The 13478-nt window shown below is 44.7% G+C and overlaps 1 protein-coding gene across 1 annotated transcript in view; it reads left to right on the top strand.

Annotated features, from left to right (window-relative positions):
- The first annotated feature begins 1683 nt into the window (after nt 1–1683).
- Nucleotides 1684–13478, top strand: part of LOC115145023 (acyl-CoA-binding domain-containing protein 6) — a 40676-nt gene continuing 28881 nt past the window's right edge. The window contains exons 1-5 of the mRNA XM_029686231.2: nt 1684–2115; nt 3688–3752; nt 4004–4100; nt 7377–7447; nt 10213–10318. Coding sequence (XP_029542091.1) covers nt 1840–2115; nt 3688–3752; nt 4004–4100; nt 7377–7447; nt 10213–10318 — 615 coding nt within the window. The 5' untranslated portion in view covers nt 1684–1839. The remainder of the gene's footprint in view (nt 2116–3687; nt 3753–4003; nt 4101–7376; nt 7448–10212; nt 10319–13478) is intronic.

Below are 13478 nucleotides of genomic sequence, written 5' to 3'. Positions count from 1 at the left end.
CACATGTAGGCTACAGCCTATGTTCTTGGAGGTGTGATATCATCTGTTGAAGACTTTCTGGAAATATGCTCCCCAACTTTTACAAGGCCAGATAATCACATGAATTGGCTACTCAAATGTATGTAATCAAATTCCATAGCCTATCGTATAATGAGAGGAAAAATATGTATACAGTACCAGTCAAAAGTTTGGACACACCTACTCATTCAAGGGTTTTTCTTTATTTTTAATATTTTATGCATTGTAGAATAATAGTGAATACATTAAAACTACGAAATAACACATATGGAATCATGTAGTAACCAAAAAAGTGTTAAACAAATCAACATATATTATAGACTTTAGATTCTTCAAAGTAGCCACTCTTTGCCTTGATGACAGCTTTCCACACTCTTGGAGTTCCATTCCATCATGCTGATTACAAATTGAGACCGGTGTTGTGCCCCCCCCCATTCTTCATTGCTGCGACTTGCTTGCATATCTGCTCTTCACTCCTTCGTCAGTTTAGCCTACATTTCACTTATCTCAGTTTTCGGTTTGGCTATTTGTTCCAAGTGTATGTGGCGGCTCTAGCTTGTATGGCGACCCCCCCTTCAGCGCCCGGTGCCGCCCCTGGCAAGATGCCCATGTCACCCGTACCTAAATCCGCTACTGATTAATAAATAAAGAGATAAATACATCTCTTTGCCAAAATGTGTCATCTCTCCCATGTCTTATTCGACTTGTATTTTTGAAAGTGTAAGGATAATAATTCAGCCATAGTTGTTCTGAAATGTTTATTGCTTGCCAACATTTTACTCCCTCCTCTATGTTTAATATAACACACATACATTGATTATTAATTTCGGATTCCTACCTGACGTGAAGTTTGTTATATATAAAGTATTTGACTCTGATGTGTGCCACATGAAGTATTTGACTCTGATGTGTGCCACATGAAGTATTTGACTCTGGCCACAAAATTAAGGACGTTAGAAGCGGGGGGGGGGGGGGGGGGGGTTCGGCACAACACGGGTGTTGGTGCGTGCGGTTTATTGTTGCCACCTGCAACACAGATCAACATATTGTAAATACTACCACCTGCTGGACAACATTTGCTAATATGGCAGGCTACTGTTACATAGTTTGAAATTGCAGTTTTGTTATTTTTGATTCAGTCTTTTCTGTTTCATTTAACCAGATAATGATAATAAAGCTACTTTTGTCAGAGCAACAAGTAGGCTAGAATCCATTTATATTAGGTAGCCTGGCGCCGTTCGTGGTCACTTTCTCGACATATGATGCTACAGTTTTGGGGCAGAAAAACAAATGATGGTGAGCATTATAGGCTTAACGAAAAATATATTAAATAGATTTTACAAAAATGTATCATGTGACTGACTTTTCCAACCAATGTACTTTTTCTATATTGGCATTTCGGTAGAATATATATAACTACAGAAGTTAAAGGACTAAGGAACGCCAATGCTTTCCGGCTTGGTACAGGCCTTTATCAGGGCTTTTTATGATACTAAAATAGTATCCACATATATAGTACACCGCTGTTATTTTTGTGTTTTTTTTTTTTTTTTACAGTACTCTGTACGTACTTGTCATAGACAGTACCTGTCTGTACCACTAGAAGCATGGATTTCTGTCCTGATTTTACGTCAAAATCTTTGTTCCTAGTCTAAGTTCTACCCGAGGCTTTTAGTGGGGTGTACCATAGACGGACCATTCGTGCAAAGTGCAAAGAAGTCCGTCTCAGCGATAACGGATTAAATCATAGCCTGTATAAACTACTGAAAGCGACAATATAAGGTTGTCACATATTTTTTTTAACCGTCTTTATTTTCGACAATGGCTTCACGCTCGCCATCGTCTTCCCCTGATTCTGCCACAGGCTCAGGTACCGACCCAGCTCGGCCTGATACAGGAGATCCTCTCGGCGGAGGATCGGACTCCGATTCAGATCTAGGATTAGGGAAATTCGACTGTGGTGCAGGGGACCCTGGTCATCGACTGGAAGGGGAGGAATTGGAACACGAATTTGAGGTAGCAGCAGACCGTCTTCGAGATCTACTTCAGACGGCCAGCAGGGAACAACTGTTGTACCTGTATGCTAGGTATAAACAGGTGACTATCAGATAGCAGCACATCCCAATGGTCCCATTTGTTATTTAGATACTTTTGTATATATACTGTATGTGGAGACCCCTTCAAATGATTGGATTTGGCTATTTCAAACCCAACCTTTGCTGACATTTCATATAAAATCGATCACACAGCCATGCAATCTCTATAGACAAACATTGGCCGTAGAATGGCCTTACTGAAGAGCTCAGTGACTTTCAACGTGGCACCGTCATAGGATGCCACCATTCCAACAAGTCAGTTCTTAAATTGTCTGCCCTGCTAGAGCTGCCCCGGTCAACTGTAAGTGTTGTTATTGTGAAGTGGAAACGTCTAGGAGCAACAACGGCTCAGCCGCGAAGTGGTATTCCACTCAAGCTCACCGAATGGGAGCTCGGAGGCCTGAAGTGCGTAGCGCATAAAAATAGTCTGTCCTCAGTTGCAACACTCACTACCGATTTCCAAACTTTTTCTGGAAGCAATGTCAGCACAATAACTGTTAGTGGGGAGCTTCATGAAATAGGTTTCCATGGCCGAGCAGCGGCACACAAGCCAAAGATCACCATGCGCAGTGTCAAGCGTTAGCTGGAGTGGTAAAGCACGCCACCATTGGACTGGAGCAGCGGAAACGCATTCTCTGGAGTGATGAATCACACTTCGCCATCTGGCAGTCCGATGGACGAATCAGGGTTTGGCGGTTACCGGGAGAGCGCTACCTGCCTCAATGCATAGTGCCAACTAAAGTTATGCGGAGGAGGAATAATGGTCAAGCGCTGATTTTCATGGTTCAGGCTAGGCCCCTTAGTTCCAGTGAAGGGAAATGTAAACGCTACAGCATACAATTACATTCTAGATGATTCTGTGCTTGGAGCAGTTTGGGGAAGGCTCTTTCCTGTTTCAGCATGACAATGCCCCCGTGCACAAAGCGAGGTCCATACAGAAGTGGTTTGTTGAGATCGTTGTGGAAGAACTTGACTGGCCTGCACAGAGCCCTGACCTCAACCCCATCGAACACCTTTAGGATGAATTGGTACACCAACTCCGAGCCGGGCCTAATCACCCAACATCAATGCCCGACCTCACTAATGCTCTTGTGTCTGAATGGAAGCAAGTCCCTGCAGCAATGTTCATACATCGAGTGGAAAGCCTTCCCCGAAGATTGGAGGCTGTTATAGCAGCAAATGGGGGGGACCAACTCCATATTAATGCCCATGATTTTGGAATGAGATGTATAACAAACAGGTGTCCGCATACTTTTGGTCATGTAGTGTAGCTAGCAAATGGCATAAATATTCAGTCTACATTCACGTCTGTTATGTTCTAGCTATTGGTGCCACCAAATGTTGTTCATCATGCCCTTGCGTCCATAATAATATCATTGTTACACTATTTTGTTGACTTGTGGTGGGATGGGAGTTTTACCACAGGTATGTACACAAATTGCAAACGTGTAGAATCGATGTCAATCTGTTGTTTGCCATTGAATTGATAGTGATGATTCTGCTGAGAGCTGTCAAACAGATGGTTAGGCTATTTAATCCATTCCTGACTCACCTGTATTTCATATGTTCACAGGTCAAGGTTGGAAAGTGCAATACAGCAAAGCCTGGGTTTTTCGATTTTGAAGGTCAAAGAAAATGGTATGTTTGGAATTTGTTAATCATTATGCTGATATTATGTGTTTATTCAATTCCTGGCATAGATTTGCATGGGCGAATCAGACTATGCCCTGGAGTAAGTGGTGAGTGGTCCTGTTTTGAGATTTCAATTTCCATGACATTTTGTTCTTGTTCCAAACTGAACCTGACCTACTGTATGGTCCTGTTCTCTCTAATGCTTTTGGGAGGGAGAGAAACTATCTGCTGAATGTTTTTGTTATGTTTTGCTCCAGGACAGCATGGAAGCAGCTTGAGGACATGAGTGCAGAACAGGCCATGCAGGAGTACGTTTCGTGTGTAACTTCACTAGACCCAGACAGCAGTCAGAAGGTAAAAAGCCCTCACAAATCCAATACGACACCACATTTGATCTCACAAATGTACATAATACAATCTCCACACGCAGGAAACTCTGCAATGTGAGAACTGAAACAAATGTCTTTCTCACGTTTGAACCATTCAACAAAAAAAAAGAGAACTAACTTTGACAGCTCCACCTGCACCTAAGAATGCAGTATGGCGCATTGACCAGCAGGGGACACTGACTGACTATGTAACTTGGCAGAAATACTAAGCGTTTGTCTAACATTTATTTATTTAACCTTTATTTAACTAGACAAGTCAGTTAAGAACAAATTCTTATTTACAATGACGGCCTACCAAAAGGCAAAAGGACTCCTGCGGGGATCGGGACTGGGAATAAAAATAAATTAAATAAAAAATATAGGACAAACACACATGACGACAAGAGACAACACTACATAAAGAGAGACCTAAGACGACAACATAGCATGGCAGCAACACATGACAACACAGCATGGTAGCAACCCAGCATGGTAGCAACACAACATGGCAGCAGCACAACATGGTAGCAGCACAAAACAGGGTACAAACATTATTGGGCACAGATGACAGCACAAAGGGCACGAAGGTAGAGACAACAATACATCACGCAAAGCAGCCACAACTGTCAGTAAGTGTCCATTATTGAGTCTTTGAATGAAGAGATTGAGATAAATTGTCCAGTTTGAGTGTTTGTTGCAGCTCGTTCCAGTCGCTAGCTGCAGCGAACTGAAAAGAGGAGCGACCCAGGGATGTGTGTGCTTTGGGGACCTTTAACAGAATGTGACTGGCAGAACGGGTGTTGTATGTGGAGGATGAGGGCTGCAGTAGATATCTCAGATAGGGGGGAGTGAGGCCTAAGAGGGTTTTATAAATAAGCATCAACCAGTGGGTCTTGTGAAGGGTTTACAGAGATGACCAGTTTACAGAAGAGTATAGAGTGCAGTGATGTGTCCTATAAGGAGCATTGGTGGCTAATCTGATAGCCGAATTGTAAAGAACATCTAGCCACTTGAGAGCACCCTTACCTGCCGAGCTATAAATTACGTCTCAATAATCTAGCATGGGTAGGATGGTCATCTGAATCAGGTTTAGTTTGGCAGCTGGAGTGAAAGAGGAGCGATTACGATAGAGGAAACCAAGTCTTCGTTTACCTTTAGCCTGCATCTTTGATATGTGCTGAGAGAAGGACAGTACCATCTAGCCATACTCCCAAGTACTTGTATGAGGTGACTACCTCAAGCTCTAAACCCTCAGAGGTATTAATCACACCTGTGGGGAGAGGGGCATGCTTCTTACCAAACCACATGACCTTTGTTTTGGTGGTGTTCAGAACAAGGTTACAAGCAGAGAAAGCTTGTTGGACACTAAGAGTATTTAACACAAAATCCGGGGAGGGGCCAGCTAAGTATAAGACTATCATCTGCATATAAATGGATGAGAGAGCTTCCTACTGCCTAAGCTATGTTATTGATGTAAATCGAGAAGTGTGTGGGACCTAGGATCGAGCCTTGGGTACACCATTGGTGACAGGCAGTGGCTGAGACAGCAGATGTAACATTACCTGAGACTGTTTTAGCTTTGCTTGCCATCATCTCTTTAATGTTTACAGATTACACTCAAACCAACTCCAATAAAAAAAATGTTTTCATGTCCTAAGTAGGACTTTTTTTAAACATTATTTGTGAGAGGGTTTTTGATCTAGCCTAAATAAAATGTGTTTACTGTGCTCAAATTGTTTATCTGGTGTGCCTGCCTGCATCAGAAGGCTAGTGTTGTTATGCAGACATGGGCCTGTTTTCTCAGGGAGTAGGGCAATGGAATCCTTCACTCACTAAGTTCTACCCCATTACAGTAACAGGCCTGCCAACTGGGACCAAGCACACTGTTACAGCTGACAAAGACACCCTGCCTGGAGTGAAACGATGGGGAGGGGGGCTGCAAAGAGGCTGAATGAAACACAACATTTTTGGATACAGTACTATCAATAGACCAGTCCCTCATTGTGTCCTTTCCAGCATGGGTATGGTTTGATAAAATGAATGCAGGGACTATGTATGTATGTTTATTCTATTCTGACCTCTATTCAACATTGCTGAGGAAAGTTCCAACATCAGACAAACCCAAATGCACTTTTCTTCTCGAATGAAAATTCAGCACAAAGAAATGTCCCCTTCGCTAACCTCCATCCCCAAAGGAGAGATTTAGAGTGATGTTTAGCGGTGTGACATAAAAGCCTGTCACCGGTCCTGTTTGAGTTAGTGCCTTCCACCCGCCTCTCTCTCCTTTCCCTTCTGTCCCCTCCACAATATGAGTGTCAGCAGGCATCAGTGGCCTGCAGACCAGCCTGACACATCCTTTTCTCTGGTGCTGCCATCGGGGCCAATACATGCTGACATGGCCCCCAGCTTGGCACAATGCCAGGGGAAGGCAAATGCACAAATGCCCCTCTGAAAAGGATGTGATTGTATTAGTGTTAACAAAGCACAGGGAGTCTATTCTTACCAGGGTCCAGACAAACAGATTTAGGAGAGGCTGGATGGGGATAAAGGCAGCAGAAACAATAGTCAGTTCTTGACCTCTCTCCTATTTGTATTGTTGGTTGCACTATCTTTACATTAGAAAAGGAAGTGCATTAGCGAATATTCTGAGTTTAGAAGGGAATTGCACTCGGAAAAGTGCATGTGCCGTTATTTTTTTTGTTTTCTGCCCACGATCCCCTCGGAAATTCAATCTAATTTGTTTGTTGTCTTGTGTGAGTCATTGTGAAAGAGATTATAGAACATGGGCTAGACTGAGGACCTAAAAAAAAATGGTTGTATCCATGTTTGCCATGACAGCATGTATTAGCGGTTCAGAAAATGCAAAACAAATCAAATTGCTGAAATAATTTTGAACAGTTAAAATATACCCCTCAAAAGACTTTATTGCGTGTGGTTTTTCACCCGTGTTTTGGAGTCGCCTCTAAACAACGTGTGAGAGAATCGTGACGAGGTGAACCTATTGTTGTCTGTGAACAAGGACACTCATTCTCCCAGTGGCTCTTGTTTTTCATTGTATGGCACCGTTGGCTTGTTTTAGGTGGGGAGAACAGTGTTCACTGGAGAACTAGTCAGGGGAATACTGACCTGTCCTTAGATCACAGTAGTGTGGCACACACCACTACAGACTCACTGTTATTACAAGAGGTGAGGGGAGTGTTATGGAACCATAATTATGCTTTTGAATGAATGTCAGGACTGAATGTTTCGCTTCTTGTTCCAGGAGAGAAGAGAGCGTAGGACAGGATTTGGAGGTCCAACAGTCAGTTCCCTGTACCAAGAAGAGATGATCAGGTACGTCACAGTTTCTGTCTGTCCTATATCAGAGACAAGCTTCCTCTGCACTGAGCTCTGAGTGTTAGAAGTTCTTCTGCAGATTGTAAACCAGGGTTTCCTGAACTCGGTCTTCTGGTTTTTGTCCCAGCACTACACAGTTGATCCAAATGAACTAATTTGCAAGCTTTGGTCATTTGCATCAGCTGTGTAGTATTAGGGCAAAAACCAAAACGTGCGCCCCCTGAGGTTCCCGAGGACCGAGTTTGTGAAACGCTGCTGTAAACTGTTTTGGGAACATGAGACAGTCCTGATTTTATGTTAATTATATTCACTTGCCTTATGGGAACCCTCAGAAGCTTGATCAAGCATACACACCACTTCGTTTCTGGGAAAAAAGGCTCTTTTGGAAATGAAAATGACAGCTGAATCCAGTAGTTTTTCCCCTAGATGATCCTCATTAGTATGCATGCGCTGAGGAGAGGTGGCCTGAAAATTCCTGCCTTTAATTACTTTTTCGATAACGTGTTGAAATGAGGGAGCATTGGGTATAGAACGCTGCCACGTGGCACGGACTCCCCTGGCGACGACCCTCTTGGTGATAGCCAATGGGGATGCCCCGTGGGGACAGGAAGTCATTAACATTCCCCTTCGGCGAGGTCTACCTCGGGCGTGTCCCGCTCCAAACTGTTACACTCAATGGTTCGCTGAATATCCAATTTTCCCCCCTCAGTACAGGAAGACCCACTCCATATTAAATAGTCTGCCTCCTCAAGCAAGTGCTTGTTACTGAGTTAATTGCATCCTCTTTGCTCATTTTCTGCTCCGGATCGGGTAGCTATGTGTGGAATGTGTATTGATAAAGGCAGGATTGATTGGCGATATCCCTCAGATGGTGAAATCTGCTGTTTGTGATGGAATAGATTTGTGTGAGCTACACTTTTGTAAAAGGCTCTGATGAACATCAGACTTATGGTTAGCTGACATTCTAGACCACTTGGCTTGAAAGTCACAGCAAGTGTGTGTTCTCTCATTGCCACTCATAGCTCTTTGTTGTAGTGTGTGCGGGTGACCTCCCTATAAGAATGTGTGTGATTGATGGTGGAGCTGTTGAAGTCATCAGTAGCCGCCTGGCTGTGTTGGGAGATGAGTGTTCTACTGAAGGGCTGGCATGCAGGCTGATGGATGAGGGGGATATCTGTCAGTATGCTGGACTGGGTTGCGTAGCAGAACTGTGTGTTTTATGAGGCTGGTGTGTGTGTGTCGGTAAGCTGGGCTAGGTATGAGGTTGATGTGGGTTTTACTCTTGCAGGGTGGTGTTCTGGATGCAGGGTGGTGTTCATGGGTCATGACACCAAATCCACATGTTACAGTGACTGATTAGTTACACAGTAGTTACAACATGCAAATTATATCACAGTTGCACGTACACTGCCATACACTTAGGCCACTCACACACATCAGGGTCTCTCTCTCTCTCTCCTGCCCCCTCCCTCCCTCCCCCTGGCTGGTAGTCAGCTGTGGTTAACCAGGCTGTGGGGATGACAGAGTAGCCAGTGACCTTCCCAGCATGCCATGCGGCGGGTCATTTATCAGGGCACCATTAATCGCGTGCGTGCTGTCAGGCGGCCGGCCGCCATGAGGCTAAACCCTCGCCGGCCAGCCCAGCCTGACTGATGAGCTCCGCCATTGATTAGTTGCCTTGGGAGACGGATGGTGCCCACGTGGCAGGGACACTCGGGGTCAGCGTGGCGATCACCAGAGGAGTGGGAGGGGCCAGCCCCCCACTTATGAATAAACATGATTCTCATGAGCATGTAACCTTATTCTGTTCAACCGGAATGAGCTGTTTTATAAATCAACTTGTGATTGAGGCATCGGGAACAAAGGGAGAGAGGGCTCTACAGTGCTCTGTTTAACACTGTTGCTATTTTAGGCTCCATTTTGAGCTTCTGACACCCTCAGTTAGGATCTGCGTATCCTCTAATTCTTTGCGGATACGTAGATCCTAACCGAGGGTACCTCTTATTCAGATCCTGCCGAACACTAAGCAGAACCACTGCTGCACTGTATCCTAATCATTTCTCAATTCCCCTCCAGTTAGGTAGCTCTTAGCCCCGCTAACCGCTGTTAACGAATACTGAGGGGCCCTGCCAGCCTGTCCTGTCCTCCGCTGGGGCTGGGACTGGGTTGCTCTCTGTCAGACATTGTCCCACTAAATGCAATTAATCAGGAGCCCTGGGTAAGAGAGGGAAGGCGTAAAGTTCTAAATGAGATATTAGCCCCTTCCCCTCTGTCCCTGTGCGCCCCCCACCCCAACAGCCCTGCCTGGCGTGGCCCTAATGCCAGGAGGTGATTAAGGGGGGGAATAATTAGAGCTAGTGTGGCGTACCGTGCTGCTTCCCCAGGGATGACTCACCAGGGATGAGTAGGAGGGAATGTTATGTTTATCCCACCCACCCTGTCATAGGGGGGGTACTATTTCCAGTGGTGTTAACCTCATCCACACTTATAGAATATAGTGGGATGTGTATTCATATCAAGATTTGTTAATGACAGAGAAATACATTTTAATTTCACTATGATTATTAATGAATCTCATTCTATTCCAATCTAGATTTGTATGAGGCGTGTATAGTGGTGTTGTTATTGGCTTTGATTGTTTTTGCTGAGATGGAGAATTCCCAGATGAACAGATGTCTCTTCTCATCTGATGCCAGACAGTTCCTTCACTTCCATGCACTGGTACATTGACTGATGCTTCCTCTCTTCCTCTCCCCTCACAGGGAAGAAGACAAGAACATCTTTGACTACTGCAGAGAGAACAACATAGAACACATTACCAAAGGTATCAGTTCCAAGGAAGTGGATGTCAACGCAAAAGATGAGGAGGTAAGTGGCATCCTATCTTCAAAGAGCCCTCTTGTTAAACAATACATGTTATTAATTCCAACGGTAAAACCAGCTCATTTGCAATCTGGTACAATGTTCTCCCATAACTCCATTGTGATTGGCCTCAAATTGACTATTAGTCCATGGGAACTCTTCACTCTAATATATCTCCGATCTAAGGGAGAAGCTTAAGGCGTTAAGATCATTAGATGTTTTTCACTTTGACCTCAAATCTATTCATCTGCTTTATTCGTTTAACACAGAGGGCAAATGGCTTAGTCCCTCTCATCACAGCAATTCTTCAAATAAGGATCCAGTTGGTGTATGAGTAGCCAGGCCAGATGGTGCAGGTCTGTGTGTGGTCACTCCAGCGTTGTTTACCAGCGGACTGCAGGTCTCCGGTCTGACCAGCAGAGGGCAGTAGTGAAGTTCCATCCACAGCCCCTGATGTGGTAGTCCATCCATAGACTTTGATAAATGTTGTCTGTGAGTGCACGGGCAGCGCCATTGAGGCCATCTCCATTTTGAAGTAGTACATTTTCTTCTACTACTTCTTTGAGTTGGTAAACAAACTGAAAGGGTGCACACTGCCACCTGGAGTGTGTTGTTTGAACAGGTATAAAGTCTAGGTTGGCGATTGACTGTCACCTGCGGTTATGGGATGTTTCCTCTCCGGTATAATGAATTGGCTGATCCCTCCTGATGACCCAGATGGAATCATGTGATCCTTCCTTCACCCATAGGAAGTCCCACCCAGTTGACTACTTCAAAATAGCTGCCCACGCTAAAACTAGCTTTTTGGCACTAGAGTCCTCTATCTATCTCTATGGGTCCATCTCAGATAGGCCACCAGCTGAGAGAGATAGGAAGGGAATGTCTCTGGTATCCATTCATGGAGAGACAGACAGCCGTGTCTGATTTTAAATAGATGAACATATCCCACCATATTCTCTCTTTGCAGATGTTTTTGGAGGATTTGGTGAGTGTGGATGAGTGAAATGGAGGTATATCTCACTTACATCAGCTGATGTACGAAGGGTTAAATAAATACATTTGATTTGAAACTATAAAGCAGCGGCGTTGTCAGTTTGGTCAGTTTGAAAGGCTAAACTACATTCTGGAGTCAACAGTAACAGCCACAGACTGACTGTTCTTTGAAGTATAGATTCATATTTAGCTATTTAAATCATTCAGGTTTTGATCTATCAAGGAGCCTGTGTTTCGCTACTTGCAGTGGTGACTATCCCACTAATTGGAATGTGCCTACAATTGAATGTCCCGCTAGTAATCTAGAGACTGTATAAATTACTCTTGTTTCCACTGATAACCAAAGCCCTCAGTATTAGTGACTCAGACTGTTCTTCAGCAGAATGTTCTGTTTGATGTTTTCACCAGTTGGGGATATTGGCACTTTAATTCAGGGTGATATGAGCTGGGTTGGTGGCCTCTGACCCCTGGGGTGGCTGGTTCCTTGACTCCCCTTCAGAGGCCAAAGGCATTAGCTGTAATGTACAGTGCGGGCGTGGGGCGAATGGGGAAATAATCCGAATGATGGGGGAGAATAGATCAGGGTGTCCAGCCCCCCGCCTCAGTCTTTATGACTCATTGAGGCTGCCTCATTACTGTTGGGGAGACGGGGGCCTGGGGGCCACACTGCAGGTATACATCATCCACACACACCAGCCATGAGCATGGGATCAATCACAAATGCTGTGAGTCATGGCCCATGCAGAAGCTTGACAAACGTTGGTTTATGGGTGTGTATGTGTGTGTTCACTTCACACACACAGGAACCGACTGGTGTTTTACAGTACTCTGGCTGCTTCCCACTATTCTTAGTCAGTTGGGAGGTCTGTTTGGAGAGGGCTGTTATACTGCACTCAGACACTATACCCTATCTCTTTTACACTACCCAGAGCTGAAGACAGGGCACTGATTCTAGACAATACTGTGACTAATATACTGGAGAGTATGAATACAGTCTAGTCAGAGTTCACTAATCGAATCCCCCTCAGCCCTCATGAAGTTGTCTCCTTCACTCTCTGAATAATCATGAGATTTTGTGTATTTGCCTATTCCTGCTGTGCAGTTGTATAGTGTACGAGCGTCTGCCCCAGTAGACGCTCTATGGGTGAAGTGTTCACACAGGTCCCCACATGCCACTGAGAGACCACACAACCACCACTAACCACCATGTACCCCAACAATGGAGGGAGGGATTTCATGTTGTAATACCACCCAAGGAACTCCTCTTTTCTCTCTCTCTCTCTCTATCCCTTTCTGGAACAAAGTCCCACCCCATTCAATTAGAGGCAATTGAGCTGACAGGTCCCCTCCCACTGAGACTGAGGAGCAGGCAGCGGCTGAGGAGAGCGCCCTTTCAGCCCCTTTCAGACGCGTCTGTTGTGTGTTACCGTGGGTGCGAGTCAAAGAGCCTGTCATTGGCTAATCCCCCACAACACTCTGACGGGGAGGTAGCTTAACCTTCTATGACAGAAAGTGCCGCCAGCGCTGCTTCCTGATGGATGATTTCCAGTGGCGTTTCCTTCTTTTGTTGTTCTCTCAGACAAACGAGAGGGCTACTGTGAAGTTATGTTCCTCCTTACAACGACTGGTTATTTCAAAGTATTGTTTTTCCTCGTGAAAATGGTGTATTTATGAGTGCGCTGTCTTAGTCTGAGAAGACCAATTCAGTAGAGAGGTTATAGTGAACTTCACTAGTTCCCAAAACATAGTTCTCTTGAGAGTATATACAGAACGTTCCAAAGTGGAATTAACGTATTAGAAGAAAAGGGCAGAGACGACGTAGTGATAGAAATGTGACAAACGATCAAAGAGGCACATCAAAAACCGAGAGAAAAGCACAGCAGTATTTAGGCTGCAGCCTCTCTCATAAATATCCATTTTAACATGCAGCCATGGTGATCAATAGAATTTGAGCAATAGAATAGGACTTAGGGAGTTTGCTTGATCTAATTGGCCAACTTGAAAAATGAGCTCCCTGTGGCGGTTGTATCAGAATGAGGTGATTGGAGCTAAGGAGAGGAGAGGAGGGGGGGGGCAGGGTGTGATGACTGATCAAGGGGGTGCTCTCGTTTTGTCCGCAGCATCCCATCTATCAGTTCTTAAGGACTCTGCCGGCCCTCTGAAATGTGTCCCT

Source organism: Oncorhynchus nerka, linkage group LG17 (assembly GCF_034236695.1).
Source record: "Oncorhynchus nerka isolate Pitt River linkage group LG17, Oner_Uvic_2.0, whole genome shotgun sequence".
Classification (NCBI taxonomy): domain Eukaryota; kingdom Metazoa; phylum Chordata; class Actinopteri; order Salmoniformes; family Salmonidae; genus Oncorhynchus; species Oncorhynchus nerka.
Note: the sequence above shows the minus strand (reverse complement) of the source record. Positions and strands in the feature narration are given on the sequence as shown.